We start from the raw sequence: 22,519 nt of genomic DNA on the forward strand, positions 1-22,519 counted from the left end.
CCCAACTCTGGATCTCGTTGGCCCAGGCTATACGTCACAACGTATTGCACCAGGGCTTGTCGGTGTCGCCAAAGTCGCTGCAACATGTGCAGAGTTGAATTCCACCGTGTCGGCACATCGCATTTCAGCCAGTGAAGATTTCTGTAGAGATGTAAGTCGCTGAGCTGCGGGATGCGAATGGCGGAAGTGAGCACACAGTGACCGTGCCCTCTGTAGAAGGCCATCTAGTCCGGGATAGTGGGCTAAAAATTGCTGGACAACCAGGTTCAACACGTGAGCCATACATGGCACGTGTCTGACATTGCCCCGGTGAAGGGCCGCACCCAGGTTTGCAGCATTGTCGCACACGGCCTTCCCTGGTCGCAGGTCCAGTGGAAACAACCATTCATGAAACTGGTTCTCCAGAGCTGACTACAACTCCTCTGCTGTGTGACTCACATTTCCCAGACATTTCAAAGTAAAAACCGCCTGATGACTTTGAGCCCTGCTGCCAGCATAGTAAGGAGGTGCGCAGGATTCCTTCTGCGCAGTTACAAAGCGGGTGGCATTACCAGACAGGCTTTGGGTGCAGGTGGAGGACCGAGAGGAGGTTGAGGAGGCAAAAGCAGTGGAGGAACTTCAAGATAAAGAGGATTGACGCACAACTCGTGGGGACGTCAAGACTTGGACAGCAGCCCCTTGGCCTGCTGTCACCATAGTTACCCAGTGCCCAGTCAGCGACGTGTAACGTCCCTGTCCATGCCTACTCGTCCATGTGTCTGTGGTGAAATGCACCCTGTCACACACAGAGTTTCTCAAAGAAGCGGTGATGTTGTGTGCGACATGCTGGTGGAGCCCAGGCACACCTTTCTTTGAGAAGTAGTGCCGACTGGGCATCTGGTACTGGGGCACTGCGACGGACATAAGGTCTCGAAAAATCCTCTGTGTTCACCAGGCGGAAAGGCAGCATTTCTGTAGCCAAGAGCTTGCAGATGGTGAAATTCAACCTCTTAGCTTTCTCATGGCTAGGTGGAAATGGTCTTTTACATGTCCATATCTGAGGGACCGAGGGCTGGCTGTTGTGCTTAGACGGGGTTGAGTAGGGTGTCCCCGGCAAACTGACGGTCTGTGAGGAAGATGCAGGCGAACATGTTAGGTTGCCTTGATCCAAAGGTGGTGCTCTCGATGTCGGCTGGTGTTTCCACGTCCAAATAAAATGATGACCTGCCAATCACGCTGGCTGTTGCGGGTAAAGAGGTGGCAGGTCTGCGTCCCAAAACATGTGTGACTGCTGTCTCCCCAGTCACAGAGGATGAAGAGGCCGCGTATGCACAAGATGTGGCAGACGGTGGATGGCCTGGCCCGCTAGGCCACATTGTAGCACAGTGAGCTTCCCGCTGCAACTTATGTTTCATATCCATCTGACGGTTCATGCATGAAGTACTCAAACTATGGATTTTTTTGCCTCTACTTAGCCTTTGGTGAAAAATGTCATAGATAACACGAGTTGGGTCATACTTATCGATCTGAAAAAATGCCCAGGCTATGCAAGGCTTTGAGCCATGCGACCTGAAGAGCCACCACGACTTTTGGTCAGAGGAAGAGTTGTGTTTGAGGATGCAGTTGTTGACGTGCTTCCAGTACTACGTCTCTGTCCAGGAAGGCGCAACCTAACCTCGTCATCACTAGCATCCTCCTCCACCTCCTCTGCTGACCTCATCGACTGGCTGACTGTGGGTTAACAGTATGTGGGATCTCCAACCTCGTCATCATCACCCTGTGTGTTCTCACACCCGTCGTCCTCAGAGCCAATCTCTTCCTGCCGTGACCGAAAACTCAAGTTGTCGCTCCAATCAGGTATTTGAGTCTCATCATCGTCTTCATCATTGTCTCCACCAACAGGAGTTACAGTTTTGGAACGAGGGTCTACATTATGCTCAGAACCTTCTTCATCTGGTCCTGGATCCGACTCATAAAGATTCTGGGCATCAGTGCAGATCATTTCCTCGTCTGGATTCACAGAAGCTCTGGAGCAGACCTCTGATTCCTAGGCTATAATATGAATCAACAGCTCTGCAGACTCAACCATGTGTGCTACCCCATACTCAGATGGGCAGCTGGAGACTTGGGAGCTGTGAGGAAGCAAGTGCGATTGGGGTGACACCTCTGAGGACTGGAGTATGAGTGATGTTGAAGTTGAGGTGGAGGAGAGCCCACTTAAAGGAGCACTTGATATCCGTTGAAGCACCTGCTGTTTTTGTGCCTCATCTGGAATTTGTAGTGATGGGCGTGGCCGTAAGAAAGGGATCGGATCACATTGTCCACGAAAAGAAGTAGAGATCTTAGTTTGGCTGGAATATGGTCTTTCTTCTGCAGATATTACTGTTGCTTTAACATCTACCCAACGGACACAACCTTTTTTTCCCTTCCCAACATGCCTATTCCCCTTTCCACCTGCAGCAAAACTTTTGCCACTCATTTTGGTGGTTAACTAATTGACAACTCTGTAGTTATTTGCACAAAAAACGATGGATGGAAACCGAGCAGAGCTGAGTGGCCAAACTGTGGTACTAGCCCAAAAGGATTGGCTGGGTTAGAAGCAGTAAAACAATTTTATTACATACACAGGTGGTGGAGCTTGGTATAAATGGCCTAATAGAATGAGTACCACACACTGCTACAGGCCCAAAATTATTTTCCGGGCTAGATGCAGCTAAAAATTATTATTGATTTCAAAGCTGGTGGAGCTTAGTATAGATGGTCTAATAGAATGAGTACCACACACTGTTACAGGCCCAAAATTATTTTCCGGGCTAGATGCAGCTAAAAATTATTATCAACTTCAAAGCTGGTGTAGCTTAGCATAGATGGCCTAATAGAATGAGTACCACACACTGCTACAGACCCAAAATTATTTTCCAGACTAGATGCAGCTAAAAATTATTATTAATTTCAAAGCTGGTGGAGCTTAGTATACATGGCCTAATACAATGAGTACCACACACTGCTACAGTCCCAAAATTATTTTCCGGGCTAGATACAGCTAAAAATTATTATTAATTTCAATTTTATGGAGCTTGGTATAAATGGCCTAATACAATGAGTACCACACACAGCTATTATGCCCAAAATTATTTTCCTTGCTAGATGCAGCTAAAAATTATTATTAATTTCAAAGCTGGTGGAGCTTGGTATAGATGGCCTAATACAATGAGTAATACACACTGCTACTATGCCCAAAAGGTTTTACTTGGCTTAGTGCAGTAAAAAAATTCGTATAACATACACAGGTGGTATAGCTTGCAACACAGATAGGATACTCCACTGACTAACACACTCTGCAATAGGCCAAAAAGGATTTGCTTAGCTAGATTTAGCCAAATGCTGTGAAAAACACTTGCACAGCACTAAAACAGACCTGCCTGGCAAATTGTCCTAGGAAATGCTGTAACCTAGTCCTCAAAAGGGCTGCAATTACAACTAGTCCAGACTCCCTACTCCCAACTAGAGATGAGCGTTGTTTGACTCGAACTGTTCCCCAATCTCAAATTCGAGCTGTTTTGGGCGGTGTTCGAGCCGTTCGGCGAACGCGAACGATTTGAAAAAAATTTGGCTGTTCGAGGTTATGTTCGATAACTGTTCGTGCACCAAAATCGTAACTGGATTTTTTCTCAGTAATGATGAAAATTAATGTTAATACGCAGTTTGAGTGTACAGCGGGGCGGGGGGAGGGGCAGGTGATGGATCTCTGCAGGAATAATGAAGATTAGTGTTGAGCCACCCCCGTAGTGTTCGGGTTCGGTTCGGTTCGTCGAACACCGGGATGTTCGAGGAACTATTCGTCGAACTGTTCGTCGAACACCTTAGAACACCGTCGAACACCGTTAAAACCAATGGCAGGCAAACAAAAACACATAGAAACACATAGAAAACACCTGCAAAGGTGTCCAAAAGCTGACAAACTGCTCAGAAGACACTCTCTTTAAAAAAGCCGGCCGGCAAATTCAGCAGCGGCATACACCGGTACCCGACAATTTAGACAAGAAGGAATAGAGCATCACACATAGATTAGATAGATAGAAACATGTCAGTCACACATATAAGAAGCACAGTGACAGTGTTGGTTACTGCACTTGTCATTTAGTGTAAAGGATTTATTAAAAAAAATATTAGTGTTTTCATGCACTGTCTCTTTAAAAAAGCCGGCCGGCAATTCAGCATCTGTACCCGACAATTTAGAACAGAAAGAATAGAGCTTCACACATAGATTAGATAGATAGAAACATGTCAGTCACATATATAATAAGTACAGTGATAGTGTTGCTTACTGTACTTGTCATTTAGTGTAAAGGATTTATTTAAAAAAATAATAGTGTTTTCATGCACTGTCTCTTTAAAAAAGCCGGCCGGCAATTCAGCAGCGGTACCCGACAATTTAGAACAGAAAGATAGAGCATCACACATAGATTAGATAGATAGAAACATGTCAGTCACATATATATGAAGTACAGTGATAGTGTTGGTTACTGTACTTGTCATTTAGTATTAAAATAAAGGATTTATTATTAAAAAAATTGGCGTGGGGTTCCCCTTAATTTTAGGCTCTAGCGGAGGTTAAGCAGACGGCTGGGGCAGATGTTTGAAGCCTGGGAAGGGGGTAATACCCACGGAGCTTCCCAGGCTACTAATATCAGCCCCCAGCTGAATACATAGCCTTTACTAGCTATTAAAATGGGGGACCCCCCAAAAAAAATGACGTGGGGTCCCCCCTAATTTAATAGCTAGCAAAGGCTAGGCAGACAGCTGGGGCTGATATTAATAGCCCAGGAAGGGAGCCATGAATATTAGCCCCCTCCCAGGCAAGAAACACCAGCCGTCAGCCGCCCCAGAAATGGCGCATTCATAGGATGCGCCAATTCTGGCACTTAGCCTCGCTCTTCCACGCTGCCCTGGTGCGGTGGCAGGGGGTAATAGGGTTGGGGTTGATGTCAGCTTATAATGCCAGCTGACATCAAGCCCAGGTTAGTAATGGAGAGGCGTCTATAAGACACCCCCATTACTAACCCCATAGTCAAAGTTAAAAAAAACACAAACACCCAGAATAAAGTCCTTTAATTGAAATAAAGACACAATCCTTTATTGTTCTAAATTAAACCATACTTACCATCACGCCCATTCCAGCTGAAGCCAACGATCTCCTGCAATAAAAGAAAAATAATAAAGCAACCTCATCCTTACCTTTCCATGGTTCCCACGACAGCTTCAGCTCTGCTACATCGAGATGACAGGCTGGACCGCAGCAGAACGCTGCCATCCAGCCTGTCATCCCGCAGACACTGAGAAGCGCAGGCTTGCTTGCGCTGCTCAGCGTCTCTCTGTGACGACATCCAGATGAGCCGAGTTCATGTCCAATGAACTCGGCTCACCTCATGCACGTCACTGACAGCGTGGGAAAATTCTCACGCTGAAGCGCTGATTGCAGGAGAATTTTCCCACGCTGTCAGTGACGTGCAGGAGGTGAGCTGAGTTCATTGGACATGAGCTCACCTCATGCACATCACTGACAGCGTGGGAGAATTCTTCTGCACTCAGCACTTCAGCGTGAGAATTTTCCCACGCTGTCAGTGACGTGCATGAGGTGAGCCGAGTTCATTGGACATGACCTCGGCTCATCTGGATGTCGTCACAGCGAGACAGTGAGGAGCGCAAGCATGCCTGCGCTTCTCAGTGTCTGCGGGATGAGAGGCTGGATGGCAGCGTTCTGCTGCGGTCCAGCCTGTCATCTCGATGTAGCAGAGCTGAAGCTGTCGTGGGAACCATGGAAAGGTAAGGATGAGGTTGCTTTATTATTTTTCTTTTATTGCAGGAGATCGTTGGCTTCAGCTGGAATGGGCGTGACGGTAAGTATGGTTTAATTTAGAACAATAAAGGATTGTGTCTTTATTTCAATTAAAGGACTTTATTCTGGGTGTTTGTGTTTTTTTTAACTTTGACTATGGGGTTAGTAATGGGGGTGTCTTATAGACGCCTCTCCATTACTAACCTGGGCTTGATGTCAGCTGGCATTATAAGCTGACATCAGCCCCAACCCTATTACCCCCTGCCACCGCACCAGGGCAGCGTGGAAGAGCGAGGCTAAGTGCCAGAATTGGCGCATCCTATGAATGCGCCATTTCTGGGGAGGCTGACGGCTGGTGTTTCTAGCCTGGGAGGGGGCCAATATTCATGGCTCCCTTCCTGGGCTATTAATATCAGCCCCCAGCTGTCTGCCTAGCCTTTGCTAGCTATTAAATTAGGGGGGACCCCACGTCATTTTTTTGGGGGGGTCCCCCATTTTAATAGCTAGTAAAGGCTATGTATTCAGCTGGGGGCTGATATTAGTAGCCTGGGAAGCTCCGTGGGTATTACCCCCTTCCCAGGCTTCAAACATCTGCCCCAGCCGTCTGCTTAACCTCCGCTAGAGCCTAAAATTAAGGGGATCCCCACGCCAATTTTTTTAATAATAAATCCTTTATTTTAATACTAAATGACAAGTACAGTAACCAACACTATCACTGTACTTCATATATATGTGACTGACATGTTTCTATCTATCTAATCTATGTGTGAAGCTCTATTCTGTCTGTTATAAATTGTCGGGTACCGCTGCTGAATTGCCGGCCGGCTTTTTTAAAGAGACGGTGCATGAAAACACTATTATTTTTTTTGATAAATCCTTTACGCTAAATGACAAGTACAGTAAGCAGCACTTTCACTGTACTTCGTATATATGTGGCTGACATGTTTCTATCTATCTAATCTATGTGTGAAGCTCTATTCTTTCGGTTCTAAATTGTCGGGTACAGGTGTATGCCGCTGCTGAATTGCCGGCTTTTCATGTTTCACTGTTGGCACTGTTCCCATCGATTTGGGCAATCACTGTAATGCCACAACCACCATGGCTGTGGCATTACAGTGAGTGGCAGACAATCTCTGCATGATTGGTGCTCTAAATAGCGCCAGACATGCAGGACACGCTTTTGGTGCACGAACAGTTATCGAACATAACCTCGAACAGCCGAATTTTTTGCAAATCGTTCGGGTTCGTCGAACAACTCGAACACCGCCCAAAACAGCTCGAATTTGAGATTGGCGAACAGTTCTAGTCGAACAACGCTCATCTCTAATGAAGATCTCCATTTTTTTTTCTCTTTTCCGCATTTACAGTGGGGAGGTGCAATCTGTCAACCTATCAGCAGTGCACACACGGAGCGAAGTGCTTTTTTTCACACAAGCAAGGGCATGTGTCATTGGCAGTGTATGTCACATGACCTTGCCCTATAAGACCAAGCTATTTTCCCCGTCGCCACCATTTTCTCACTACTGCAGCTGCGTGTTAGACGGCACCGCTGTTGCTGTGTGCGCTATATCTTGTTAATTTCAAGCCAATTTTCGCACAAATCTACAGATAGCTTGGGAGTAGGGAATAGTTGTGATTGCAGTCCTTTTAAGGACAAGGTTACAGCATTTCCTACGACTTTTATCAGGCAGGTCTGTGCTCTTAAATAGATAGGTTGGGAGTAAAGACTAATTGTAATTGCAGTCCTTTTCAGGACTAAGTTACATCAGTTCCTATCAGTTTTTGCCAGGCAGGTCTGTGCCAGTGCTGTGCAAGTTTTTTTCACAGCATTTGGCTAAATCTAGCAAAGCTAATCCTTTTTGGCCTATTGCAGAGTGTGTTAGTCAGTGGAGTTGCCTATCTGTGTTGCAAGCTATACCACTTGTGTATAGAATACCAATTTTTTTACTGCACCTAGTGAAGTAAAATCTTTTGGGCATAGCATCATTCTATTAGTCCATCTATACTGACCTCCATCAGGTTGCAAATTGAATATAATTTTTTTCTGCATCTAGCTCTGAAAAAATATTTGGGCTTCTATCAGTGTGTGGGACTTGGTCTATTAGTCCATCTATACTGACCTCCATCAGGTTGCAAATTAAAAATATTTTTTTTCTGCATCTAGCTCTGAAAAAATATTTGGGCTTCTAGCAGTGTGTGGGACTTGTTCTATTAGTCCATCTATACTGACCTCCAACAGGTTGCAAATTGAATATAATTTTTTTCTGCATCTAGATCTGAAAAAATATTTGGACTTCTAGCAGTGTGTGGGTCTTGGTCTATTAGTCCATTTATACTGACCTCCATCAGGTTGCAAATTAAAAATATTTTTTTTCTTCATCTAGCTCTGAAAAAATATTTGGGCTTCTAGCAGTGTGTGGGACTTGTTCTATTAGTCCATCTATACTGACCTCCATCAGGTTGCAAATTGAATATAATTTTTTTCTGCATCTAGCTCTGAAAAAATATTTGGGCTTCTATCAGTGTGTGGGACTTGGTCTATTAGTCCATCTATACTGACCTCCATCAGGTTGCAAATTAAAAATAATTTTTTTCTGCATCTAGCTCTGAAAAAATATTTGGGCTTCTAGCAGTGTGTGGGACTTGTTCTATTAGTCCATCTATACTGACCTCCAACAGGTTGCAAATTGAATATAATTTTTTTCTGCATCTAGCTCTGAAAAAATATTTGGACTTCTAGCAGTGTGTGGGACTTGGTCTATTAGTCCATTTATACTGACCTCCATCAGGTTGCAAATTAAAAATAATTTTTTTCTTCATCTAGCTCTGAAAAAATATTTGGGCTTCTAGCAGTGTGTGGGACTTGTTCTATTAGTCCATCTATACTGACCTCCATCAGGTTGCAAATTGAATATAATTTTTATCTGTATCTAGCTCTGAAAAAATATTTGGGCTTCTAGGAGTGTGTGGGATTTGGTCTATTAGTCCATTTATACTGACCTCCATCAGGTTGCAAATTAAAAATAATTTTTTTCTTCATCTAGCTCTGAAAAAATATTTGGGCTTCTAGCAGTGTGTGGGACTTGTTCTATTTGTCCATCTATACTGACCTCCATCAGGTTGCAAATTGAATATAATCTTTTTCTGCATCTAGCTCTGAAAAAATATTTGGGCTTCAAGCAGTGTGTGGGACTTGGTCTATTAGTCCATTTATACTGACCTCCATCAGGTTGCAAATTAAAAATAATTTTTTTCTTAATCTAGCTCTGAAAAAATATTTGGGCTTCTAGCAGTGTGTGGGACTTGGTCTATTAGTCCATCTATACTGACCTCCATCAGGTTGCAAATTGAATATAATTTTTTTCTGCATCTAGCTCTGAAAAAATATTTGGGCTTCTAGCAGTGTGTGGGACTTGGTCTATTAGTCCATCTATACTGACCTCCATCAGGTTGCAAATTGAATATAATTTTTATCTGTATCTAGCTCTGAAAAAATATTTGGGCTTCTAGGAGTGTGTGGGATTTGGTCTATTAGTCCATTTATACTGACCTCCATCAGGTTGCAAATTAAAAATAATTTTTTTCTGCATCTAGCTCTGAAAAAATATTTGGGCTTCTAGCAGTGTGTGGGACTTGGTCTATTAGTCCATCTATACTGACGTCCATCAGGTTGCAAATTGTATATAATTTTTTTCTGCATCTAGCTCTGAAAAAATATTTGGCCTTCTAGCAGTGTGTGGGACTTGGTCTATTAGTACATCTATTCTGACCTCCATCAGGTTGCAAATTAAAAATAATTTTTATCTGCATCTAGCTCTGAAAAAATATTTGGGCTACTAGCAGTGTGTGGGACTTGGTCTATTAGTCCATCTATACTGACCTCCATCAGGTTGCAAATTGAATATAATTTTTTTCTGCATCTAGCTCTGAAAAAATATTTGGCCTTCTAGCAGTGTGTGGGACTTGGTCTATTAGTCCATCTATACTGACCTCCATCAGGTTGCAAATTGAATATAATTTTTTTCTGCATCTAGCTCTGAAAAAATATTTGGGCTTCTAGCAGTGTGTGGGACTTGGTCTATTAGTCCATCTATACTGACGTCCATCAGGTTGCAAATTGTATATAATTTTTTTCTGCATCTAGCTCTGAAAAAATATTTGGGCTTCTAGCAGTGTGTGGGACTTGTTCTATTAGTCCATCTATACTGACCTCCATCAGGTTGCAAATTGAATATCATTTTTTTCTTCATCTAGCTCTGAAAAAATATTTGGGCTTCTAGCAGTGTGTGGGACTTGGTCTATTAGTCCATCTATACTGACCTCCATCAGGTTGCAAAATGAATATAATTTTTTTCTGCATCTAACCCAGCCAATAGTTTTGGCCTAATACCACAGTTTGGCCACTCAGCTCTGCTCGGTTCCCATCCATTGTTTTTTGTGCAAACAACTCCAGAGTTGTGAATTAGTTAACCACCAAAATGAGTGGAAAAAGGCCTGCTGCTGGTGGAAAGGGGAATAGGCCTCTTGGGAAGGGGAAAAAAGGTTGTGTCCGTGGGGTAGGTGTTAAAGCAACAGTAACATCTGCAGAAGAAAGACCATCTTCCAGCCAAACTAAAATGTCTACTTCTTTTAGCGGACAATGTGATAAGATCCCTTTCTTATGGCCACGCCAATCGCTACAAATTCCAGATGAGGCACAAAAACAGCAGGTGCTTCAACGGATATCAAGTGCTCCTTTAAGTGGGCTCTCCTCCACATCAACTTCAACATCACAAATACTCCAATCCTCAAAGGTGTCACCCCAATCGCACTTGCTTCCTCACAGCTCCCAAATCTCCAGCTGCCCGTCTGAGTATGAGGTAGAACAAATGGTTGAGTCTGCAGAGCTGTTTACTCATACTATAGCCTCGGAATCAGAGGTCGGCTCCAGCGCTTCTGTGAATCCAGATGAGGAAATGATCTGCACTGATGCCCAGAATCTTTATGAGTCGGATCCAGGACCAGACGCAGAAAGTTCTAACCATAATGTAGACCCTCATTCCCAAACTGTAACTCCTGTTGGTGGAGACAATGAGGAAGACGATGATGAGACTCAAATACCTGATTGGAGCGACAACTTTAGTTTTTTGTCAGGGCTGGAACAGGTTGGCTCTGAGGACGACGGGTGTCATAACGCACAGGGTGATGATGATGAGGTTGGAGATCCCACTTACTGTCAACCCACAGTCAGCCAAGAGATGAGGTCAGCAGAGGAGGTGGAGGAGAATGCTAGTGACGACGAGGTCAGGTTGCGCCATCCTGGACAGAGATGTAGTACTGGAAGCACGTCAACAACTGCATCCTCAAACACAACTCTGCCTCTCACCACAAGTCGTGGTGGCTCTTCAGGTCGCATGGGTGCTAAGCCTTGCATAGCCTGGCCATTTTTTCAGATCGATAAAGATGACCCAACTCGTGTTATCTGTAACAATTGTCAGCAAAAGCTAAGTAGAGTCCAAAAAATACATAGTTTGAGTACTTCATGCATGAACCGGCACATGGACATGAAGCATAAGTTGCAGTGGGAAGCTCACTGTGCTACAATGCGGCCTAGCCAGCCGGGCCAACCACCGTCTGCCATATCTTGTGCATCCGCGGCCTCTTCATCCTCTGTGACTGGGGGGACAGCAGTCACACCTGTTTTGGGACGCAGACCTGCCACCTCTTTACCCGCCAGCGTGATTGGCAGGTCATCATTTTCTTTGGAGGTGGTAACACCAGCTGGTGTTGAGCGCTGTCCGACATCGATAGCACCACCTTTGGATCAAGGCAACCTAACATGTCCGCCTGCATCTTCCTCACAGACCGTCAGTTTGCCGGGGACACCCTTATCAACCCCGTCTAAGCACAATAGCCAGCCCTCGGTCCCTCAGATGTGGACAAGTAAAAGACCATTTCCTCCTAGCCATGAGAAAGCTAAGAGGTTGAATTTCACCATCTGCAAGCTCTTGGCTACAGAAATGCTGCCTTTCCGCCTGGTGGACACAGAGGATTTTCGAGACCTTATGTCCATCGCAGTGCCCCAGTACCAGATGCCCAGTCGGCACTACTTTTCAAAGAAAGGTGTGCCTGCGCTCCACCAGCATGTCGCACACAACATCACCGCTTCTTTGAGAAACTCTGTGTGTGACAGGGTGCATTTCACCACAGACACTTGGACGAGTAGGCATGGACAGGGGTGTTACATGTTGCTGACTGGGCACTGGGTAACTATAGTGACAGCAAAACAAGGGGCTGCTGTCCAAGTCTTGCCATCCCCACGAGTTGTGCGTAAATCCTCTTTATCTCAAAGTTCCTCCACTGCTTCTGCCTCCTCAACCTCCTCTCGGTCCTCCACCTGCACCCAAAGCCTGTCTGGTCATGCCACAAGCTTTCTAACAGTGCAGAAGGGATCCTGCACACCTCCTTACTATGCTGGCAGTAGGGCTCAACGTCATCAGGCGGTTTTTACTTTGAAATGTCTGGGAAATGTGAGTCACACAGCTGAGGAGTTGTGGTCAGCTCTGGAGAACCAATTTCTTGAATGGTTGTCTCCACTGGACCTGAAACCAGGGAAGGCCGTGTGCGACAATGCTGCAAACCTGGGTGCGGCCCTTCGCCGGGGCAATGTCACACACGTGCCTTGTATGGCTCACGTGTTGAACCTGGTTGTCCAGCAATTTTTAGCCCACTATCCCGGACTAGATGGCCTTCTGCAGAGGGCACGATCACTCTGTGCTCACTTCCGCCGTTCGCATCCCGCAGCTCAGGGACTTACATCTCTACAGAAGTCGTTGGGCCTGCCACTTCACCGGCTAAAATGCGATGTGCCTACCCGGTGGAATTCAACTCTGCACATGTTGCAGCGACTGTGGCAGCACCGACAAGCCCTGGTGCAATACGTTCTGACATATAGCCTGGGCCAACGAGATCCAGAGGTGGGGCAAATCACGCTGGAGGAGTGGTCTCAGATCAGGGACCTATGCACCGTTCTGCACAGTTTTGAAATGGCGACGAAGATGTTTAGTGCTGACGATGCCATTATCAGCATGACTATTCCAGTGATTTACATGCTGGAGCACATGTTAAACAGAATTCGGAGTCAGGTGGTGGCACAAGAGGAGGTGGAGGAAGTAGAGGAGGAGGAGTTGTATGCGGAGGGGCTAATATCTGCAAGGTCCAGACGGTCGGCAGCACCAAGGCCGCAGGCATGTGAGGGTGGGGGAGATGGTTTTACCAGGGCGCATGGTAGCAGCCAAACTAGTGAGGAAGGTGCAGGAGCCCAGGAAGAAGTGGAGGACGAACTGATGGAAGACTCATCAGATGAGGGAGACCTTGATCACATTTTTGTTGTGCGAGGTTGGGGGGAGAGGACAGAGGAAGGAAGCATGATTGTTACCTCGCCACCAACACAACAGGGACTTGATGCTCCTGGATGCGCAAGACACATGAGTGCCTTCTTGCTGCACTACCTGCAACATGACCCTCGAATTGTGAGAATTAGAAATTATCCTGACTACTGGTTTGCCACACTATTAGATCCCCGGTACAAAAGTAAATTTGCAGAAATTATTCCTGCCATAGAAAGGGATGCACGCATGCAGGAGTATCAGCTGAGACTGTTGCAGAATCTTACATGTGCTTTTCCACAAACACCAGTGGTGCACGTAGTGAATCTCACAGTTCCAACTTGCCAACCGTGGGACCGTCGAGTGTTCAGCACTCAAACCTTAACGGAAACACAGTATCTGCTGGTAACATCAATTTTGCGGAATCATTTCACCACTTTTTTAGCCCATCCTTTGCAAGGCCACAGGAGACAAGAAGTCTGACACACAGTCAACACCTAGAGACGATGGTACAGGAGTATCTCCAAGTAAACATTGAAGCCATGACTGTGTCACTGGACCCTTGCTCTTTTTGGGATTCCAATCTGGATAAATGGCCGGAGCTAGCCACTTATGCCTTGGAGATCTTGTCATGCCCCGCAGCCAGCGTTCTGTCTGAACGTGTGTTCAGCGCTGCTGGTGATGTGCTGACAGATAAGCGAACGCGGCTCTCCACTGATAATGTAGACAGACTCACGTTCATAAAGATGAACAAATCATGGATCCGAAACGACTTTTCTACCCCTGTGTCATCCTGGGGAGAGTAAAAGCTTGATGATTGGTTAAAATCACCTCACCAACCGTTTTAAGCTTTCAAATTACTAATCATGTTTATCTGTATCTTGGCTGGAAAATAATTTGGGCTTTGTAGCAGTGTGCAGCACTGATTCTATTAGGCCATCTATACTAAGCTCCACCAGATTTAAAATTACTAATGTTTATCTGTATCTTGGCTGGAAAATAATTTGGGCTTTGTAACAGTGTGCAGTACTGATTCTATTAGGCCATCTATACTAAGCTCCACCAGATTTAAAATTACTAATCATGTTTATCCGTATCTTGGCTGGAAAATAATTTGGGCTTTGTAGCAGTGTGCAGCACTGATTCTATTAGGCCATCTATACTAAGCTCCACCAGATTTAAAATTACTAATCATGTTTATCTGTATCTTGGCTGGAAAATAATTTGGGCTTTGTAGCAGTGTGCAGTACTGATTCTATTAGGCCATCTATACTAAGCTCCACCAGATTTAAAATTAATAATAATTTTGAGCTGCATCTAGCCCGGAAAATAATTTTGGGGCTCCGAGATGCGCAAGACACATAAGTGCCTTCTTGCTGCACTACCTGCAACATGACCCTCAGATTGTCAGAATTCGAAGTAATCCTGACTACTGGGTTGCCACACTCTTAGATCCCCAACACTCTTCGACCAACCTTTTCATTTTAATAAAGACCAAAAGAATGGTCATTTTTGAAATTATAAGCATTAGCAGGTTATTAGAAACTGAAATCAAACAGTTTTCAACTCAAAACTTTATTCTAGGTGATGTTACATTTGCACATAGGACCCCTTGTTCGAAAGGAGCTTCTGAACTCTCTCATCCATTGAATTTGTCAGGTTTTGGATGGTTTCTGCTTCAATTGTTTTGCATGAGGACAGAATACCCTCCAAGAGCTGTTGCTTAGATGTGAACTGCCTCCCGCCATCATAGACACTCCTTTTGATGATGCTCCAGAGGTTCTGAATGGGGTAGAGATCAGGGGTGCATGGCGGTCACACCATAAGTTTGTCCCCTTTTATGCCCATATCAGCCAGAGATGCAGATGTGTTATGTGCAGCATGAGACGGTGCATTATCATGCATAAAAATGATCTTGCTGTGGAATACACGGTTCTTCTTCTTGAACCATGGCAGGAAGTGCTGTTTGAGAAAATCCACATACATTATGGAGTTCATCTTTACCCCTTCAGGGATCCTAAAGGGGCCGACAATCTCACTCCCCATGATTCCAGCCCAAAAGATTACTCCACCTCCTCCTTGTTGGCGCTGTAGCCGTGTTTGCGTGGGGTGTCCATCAACCAGCCATCCTCCACTCCATCCATTTGGACCATCGAGCGTTGCACGGCACTCATCCGTGAACAAAACAGTTTTGAAATCAGTCTTCATGTAATGTTTGGCCCCCTGGAGCCGTTTCTGCTTGTGTGAAGTGGATAGAGGAGGTCGACAGGATGGCGAACGCACAGCTGCAAACCTCTGAAGGACCCTGCATCTTGTTGTTTGGGGGACGTTGGAGGCACCAGCAGCTTCAAAAACTTGTCTGCTGCTATGACAAGGCTTTTTTGCCGCTGCTCTTTTAACCTGACGTAATTGCCTGTAGGAAAGAGTCCTCAATTTGCCCTTATCAGCACGCACACGTGTGTACTGTGAATCAGCTACATACTTCTTGATTGCCAAGACACTTCATCCTGATCATCGCACAATGTTGATTGTAGTCATGCCTTGACCTAAACACTCCACAATTTGTTGCTTCTCAGCAGCCGACACATCCTTTTTCTTTCCCATTTTAGCAGAAAATGTAGGCAGCTTAATAATGTGGGACAGCCTTCTTAAGTAGTCTTGCCTTTCATTGGACACACCTGCCAAACTAATTAGCACAGGTGTCTGCAATTGCGTACAGTGATATAAAGAGCCCTGACACACATCACCATCAATGAGTTTAACTGACAAACAAAAAAATTCTTCCCTTATCACTCCTAAACACTTTTTGCATAATAATTTGGAATACAGTGTACATGTGCTTTTCCACAAAACACCAGTGGTTCACGTAGTGAATCTTACAGTTCTAACTTGCCAACCGTGGTCTGTATGGAGTTGTTCAATAAAGGGCCCAAAATTAAGATAACATAGACGTGAGAGGTCTCTATGAATAGGAATTCCTAAGTATTTGATATCCTGTGATGGCCAGGCAAAGGGAAAGTGGGACTGGATGGAATCCTGTATGGATTTGGGCAGGGAGACATCGAGGGCCTCAGACTTCGCTGCATTGATTTTAAAATTTGACAATATAACAAAGTGATCTATTTCAGCCATAACAGCAGGGATGGATATATGTGATTGAGTGATATGTACTAGGACATCATCAGCAAATAGAGAGCACTTGTACTCGGTGCCTCCCACCTCAATCCACCTAATATTGGGGTTATGGCGAATTGATGAGAGCAGGTGCTCCGTCACTAGGATGTATAAGAGAGGGGACAGAGGACATCCCTGCCTTGTCCCATTGGTGATTATGAAAGGTGATGAAAATGTTCTGACGTGCCCCCTGGGCCTTGGGACACCCGGAGCCGGACCCTTTTTGGTGGATGCTGGTGGTTGTAGTCTCCGTGGCGGCGGCCCGGTTCCGTGGCTCAGGGCGGTCAAACCAGTGGCGGAACTATTTATGTGGTTTTGATGTTTAAATGTCTGACTATGCCACCCGTGGATTGCGGTCAGAGTGGACCGCCGCTGCAGGGCAGACCGCTGATGCTGGTGTTGTGGGTGCAGCAGAGCGTAGCATAACTCCACACGGGAGGAGTATAGCCTCAGGGCAGTGTATGCGGAGGATGGGGGTGATGGTGCAGGGCAACAGCAGTAACGACACGGAGTCAGTGATGCAGTCCAGGGCCTTTACTCACAGTTCTTTTTATCCAGACCACTTCTGCAGGTAACGGCTGCCCACGTCATACTGTGCTCACCAGGTGAGGGGTTCAGACAACTCCCAGATAACTTTGGAGCGCTTCACAGGACCCCCTTTGTGTGTCCTTTGTCTGGCCTTTCTTACCAACCCTTCTGTCCGGCTGCCTCGGGCCTCCTCTTGGTAAACTTGGCGCCAGTTTCCCTGACCCTATGTGGTGCCTTCCTAGAGGGTGTAGCGAGGGGCTGCGCCACATAAAATGTCATAGCCTCCGGTTGCTAGCTGAGGGTCGTTTCCCGTCTCCACTAGTTTCGGGGACCAGTCTCCCCCTTTGGCCTGACCCCTCCACGCAGGTGGATTCGGGCGTGCGGTGGCGACTTGCCCGTCCGCACCCCTGGGTTCCCTTCGTTCCTCGCTCCTGGAGCCTTCTCCGCTCCTCTTCCTTCCTTCTCCCTCTTCCAGGCCTGGGCCTCTGTTACTAGGCCCGCCTCCGGAGCAGAGCTCATGCAGAGCCCCTGCTCCCTGTCACTTCTGCTTAGACTTCTCTGCACTGAAATAAGATGGTGCCCACCTTTTATACTCCCTTCTCAATGCACCCAGGAACTGCTTCCTCCCTGCTCCTGCACTACAGGGTTCCCCTTCCTCAGTGTTAGCTCCCCCCACTCCAGCCAGGGACAGGGACTGTCGTGCCAATCTCAGGGGCATATTGGTCACCCTGCCCCACGGCAATGTGGTGTAATGCATGCAGGTGTCGGGTCCTGATCCACACTCCATCCTTACCTGAGAGTGAGATATCACACCTCTGGGTGAGGTGCAATACGTCTGTAGCAACCGAGCCCTCAGGGTGCTACAGTTCCATTTATCTTCAGCCTAGGTGACGTATTGCGATACAGGGCCGTGATTTTGGCTATAAAAGGGTCCCCTAGACCCCTACCCCAAGCTTTTTAAGAGAATAATATATGGCGTGCCAGGAGACCCTATGGAATGCTTTCTCAGCATGCAACGAGAGTATCTAATTACAAATTTTTAACTGCATCTAGCCCAGGAAATGCTTTGTGCCTAGTAGCAGTGTCTGCTAGTCAGCGGATTATCCCAGCAGTTAAGCAAGCTACACCACCTGTAGTTTGGACACTTAATTTTTTCAAAGGAAATGCTTCGGTACCACGGGATACTCAGTGAAGAGCATCAGGAGGCACCCCAAGGCATAGGGGCTGGGACTGGCGGTAGGATGCCTTGCAGTGGACAGCCGAGCTCGATCCTTATAAAAGCTTTTTAACTGCAGCAGCTTTAGTGGACGCTACTGGAGCTGGAATTCCCCCGGCTGCTGGCATTAGACTTGCCCTCCAATAGATCCTTGTAAAATGATTTAAAGTGTATTCATTCAAATTAGAGAGACAATTTAAATTAAAAAGCTTAGAGCTGCCTCCACCACAGTGGGGCTCGCTCGACCCACCAGCGGACAGGCACCAGTATTGGGAGAAGGGGGCTGGCCGTCAGGGTCCACCGCGGCTCTGGCACAAACCCAGCGACACGGAGGTGGCACGGGCAGGAACGGACTGGCCGTGTCGGCTTCTCACTTTTTGGATTTTAGAAGGGCATGACATGCCTATATCTGTGTCTCCCCCTCCTTTTACTCCTCCACCTCTTTTCTTTTCGCATGACTATATGTACTTGTCACTTTCCCATGTGTTAGTTATGTCTTCTGAGCAGTTTGTCAGCTTTTGGACACCTTTGAAGGTATTTTCTATGTGTTTCTATGTGTTTTTGTTTGCCTGCCATTGGTTTTAACGGTGTTCGAAGGTGTTCGACGAACCGAACCGAACTCGAACACTACGGGGGTGGCTCAACACTGCTCCCAACCTATTTGTCTATTTAAGAGTAAATTCGCTTGCAATTCACACAGTTAGAAAGTATAGTGCCCACAGCAGCAGCGGTACCGTCTAACACTCAGCTGCAGCAGTGAGAAAATGGTGGCAACGTGGAAAATGGCTGGGTCTAATAGGGCAAGGACATGTGACATACACAGCCAATGACAAATGCCCTTGCTTGTGTGAAAAAAAGCACTTCGCTGCGTGTTTGCGCTGCTGATAGGCTGACAGACTGCACCTCCCCACTGTAAATGTGGGAAAGAAAAAAAAATGGAGATCTTCATTATTTCTGCAGAGATCCATCCCCTGCCTCTCCCCCCGCCCGCTGTACACTCAAACTGTGTATTAACATTGATTAACAGCATTACTGTGAAAAAATCCAGTTATGATTTTGGTGCACGAACAGTTATCGAACATAACCTCGAACAGCCAGATTTTTTTCAAATCGTTCGTGTTCGTCGAACGGTTCGAACACCGCCTAAAACAGCTCGAATTTAAGATTGGCGAACAGTTCGAGTCAAACACCGCTCATCTCTAGTATTCACCCCTTTTGCCATGAAGCCTCTAAAAATTTATGGTGCAATTAATTACCTTCACAAGTCACATTCTTAGTGAAAGGAAGTCCACCTGTGTGTAATCTAAGTGTCAGTTTGTCAGTGTATATACATATCTGACAGACCACAGAGGCTGCCACATTATTAAGCAAGAGGCACCACTAACCAAAGAACACCATGAAGACCAAGGAGATCTCCAAAGAAGTCAGGGACAAAATTGTTGAGAAGTACAAGTCGGGGTTGAGTTATAAAAAAAGATCCCAATCTCTGATGATCACCAGGAGCACAATCAAATCAATTATCATCAAATGGAAAGAACATGGTACCACAACAAACCTGCCAAAAGAGGGCCACCTACCAAAACATTCAGTCTGTGCAAGGAGAGCATTAATCAGAGAGGCAGCGCAGAGACCAAAAGTAGTCCTGAAGGAGCTGCAGAGTTCCCAAGCAGAGACTGGAGTATCTGTCCATATGACCACAATAAGCCGTACACTCCATAGAGGTGGCCTTTATGGAAAAGTAGGTGGAATAGAGTCTTTACTTACACAAAAAAATTGTAAGGCTCATTTTGAGATTGCCAAAACCCATGTGGGAGATCCCCCAAATGTATGGAGGAAGGTGCTGTGGTCAGATGAGACCGAAAAAAAAATGAAATTCCAGGTTGTGAGTTAGAAAAATATGGAAAAGGGGGTGAATACTTTTGCATGCTACTGTATCCAATATGTTTATTATCTATATATTATATATCTAATACCTTTCTATCATCTATCTATATCTTTATATATGATTGCTTTATTTTTGTCAACTAGCTTTTAAGCTTACATACTGTATAATAGTATGTAAAAGATGATTGTAAAAACTCACGAATTGCATATGGATCCGAGACAAGAAAATAATCGCACACTCACATTGCTTTCGCATAACAAAAGGTAAACCATACAGATACCATTTGTCCAACTTTTCTTGATGAGAATGGGACCAATTTTGTTATATGCTAGTGTGAGCGACTCCTAAAAGTCAGGATCATTGTATAAAGTTTTGAGTTTTTCTCCACTTCAGTCATTTCATTCTAAATATACTGTAGCTATTGATGTCAATACCCTCTGTACATCCTCACTACAAAAAATATCTATCACAGGTGATTTACAAGTAAGATAATGCATTTCTGAGTTCTAATTGCCTTTTTGCACTTATCTTTTTTGTAGTTGTGTACTGTTTCATTGCGACTTATTGTTTCATTTAATATATTTTTTGCATGTGTCATATAAGATCCCGTGCATCCCCCCTACTCTGAAACTCTCTACCTCAATATATCAGACTCTCACCTACCATGGAAACCTTCAAAAGGAACCTGAACACCTACCTCTTCTGACAAGCCTACTACCTGCAGTAATCACCGCTCCACCATACCGCTGCACAACCAGCTCTACCCACACCTACTGTATCCTCACCCATCCCTTGCAGACTGACCCCTCACAAGCAGGGTCCTCGTTCCTCCTGTACCAGTCGCCGTCACATTTTGTTCAAGATTATTGTAATTGTTCTTGTATGTATACCCCTTTTTCACATGTAAAGCGCCATGGAAGAAATGGCCCTATAATAATAAATAATAATAAGATGTATTGAGATCTGGCCCCATGTATTTAAATGTTTTGTATAATTGTTTAGAGATAACCTTGAATACCTAGAATTTCTTAAATGTTAAAATTATATATATATATAATATATATTTATTTTATTTTTGCTTTTAATAACATTATTAGGCACCACGTGGATGATTGAGATTTTAAGCCTCATCCAAAAGAATGGAGACCCAACCTGGAGCAATACTGTGCCAAACTGGGAAAGAGTACCTTGGATTGAAGACTCAAGTGTTGCTCGAAGGCTACAACAAAGTGAGGAACACCCTCGCCTTATTAGCAGCCACATACCCAAACACATTTTTATGAAATCATTTCATGGTTCTAAGGCAAAGGTAATTATTACACAAAAGTCATGAAAAACATTCTGCAATGCTATAATGTAATCACGTTTGTATTGTTATTATTGTATTTATCAATACTATTATTGTGTCAAAATGAAAACTACATAACAACTGGATGTAATATGTAGATCATATATATAATATAAAAAGTGCAAACCAAAGAGTGCAGAAATACAGTGTAAGCGCTAAGATGAGAGCAAACATTGAAAAAGTGAAATTAAGGACGCAGCCAATTTTCATTTTGGCATTTTAATTTTTTTTCTCTTCTCTTTCAAACAGATATAACTTTTTTATTTTTCTGCCAACAAAACCTCATGAGGGCTGTTATATTGCAGAATTAGTTGTAGTTTGTAATGACTCCATTCATTTCACCATACAGGGTAAAGGAAAAATGTCATAAAAAGTCCAAATGCAGAGAAATGAAAAAAAAAAACATAATTCCATTATGCTTTTTAAAATTTTATTCTTACCTTGTTCGATGTGCAGTAAAAATGACCGAACAACATAGTTCTACAGGTCAATATGATTATGGTGGTTATATCTTTTTTCCGATTTTCACTACTTAAAAAAAATCTAAACTTTGTTAAAACAACAACAAAAATGAGAGGTGCAGCCATTTCTGAGACCCATAATGTTTTTATTTTTCCATCACTGGAGTTTTGCGAGGGATTTTTTTTCCATGGAGAGCTGCTGTTTATTTTTATACTGTGTTGGGGTGCTATCTATGTTTTGATCACTTATTGAATTACTTGCAGTGTTGTTGTAAACAAAATAATGGAATTCTGGTATTAAGATTTATTTTTCCTCTTTACAGTATTTATCGATTAGGTTAATTAATTTTATAGCTTGATAGATCAACTTTTAAGATCACTGTAGCACCAAATATGTATATACAGTTAGGTCCATATATATTTGGACAGAGACAACATTTTTCTAATTTTGGTTTTAGACATTACCACAATTTTAAACAAAACAATTCAGATGCAGATGAAGTTCAGACTTTCAACTTTCATTTGAGGGTATCCACATTAAAATTGGATGAAGGGTTTAGGAGTTTCAGCTCCTTACCATGTGCCACCCTGTTTTTAAAGGGACCAAAAGTAATTGGACAATTGACTCCAAGGCTATTTCATGGACAGGTGTGGGCAATCCCTTCGTTAGGTCATTCTCAATTAAGCAGATAAAAGGCCTGGAGTTGATTTGAGGTGTGTTG

General features: G+C 44.5%; 1 protein-coding gene across 5 annotated transcripts in view; it reads left to right on the forward strand.

Annotated features, from left to right (window-relative positions):
- The window catches only part of LOC141172261 (sulfotransferase 2B1-like), a 617,113-nt gene that overhangs the window by 253,365 nt on the left and 341,229 nt on the right, over positions 1-22,519 (forward strand). For all 5 annotated transcript variants that reach the window (XM_073656264.1, XM_073656261.1, XM_073656262.1 and 2 more), the window contains one exon: positions 21,086-21,297. In XM_073656264.1, the coding sequence (XP_073512365.1) occupies positions 21,086-21,297 (212 nt within the window). The remainder of the gene's footprint in view (positions 1-21,085; positions 21,298-22,519) is intronic.

The sequence above is a fragment of the Phyllobates terribilis genome, unplaced genomic scaffold (assembly GCF_046119375.1).
Source record: "Phyllobates terribilis strain yellow unplaced genomic scaffold, ASM4611937v1 Scaffold_12__6_contigs__length_324123572, whole genome shotgun sequence".
NCBI classification, from domain to species: domain Eukaryota; kingdom Metazoa; phylum Chordata; class Amphibia; order Anura; family Dendrobatidae; genus Phyllobates; species Phyllobates terribilis.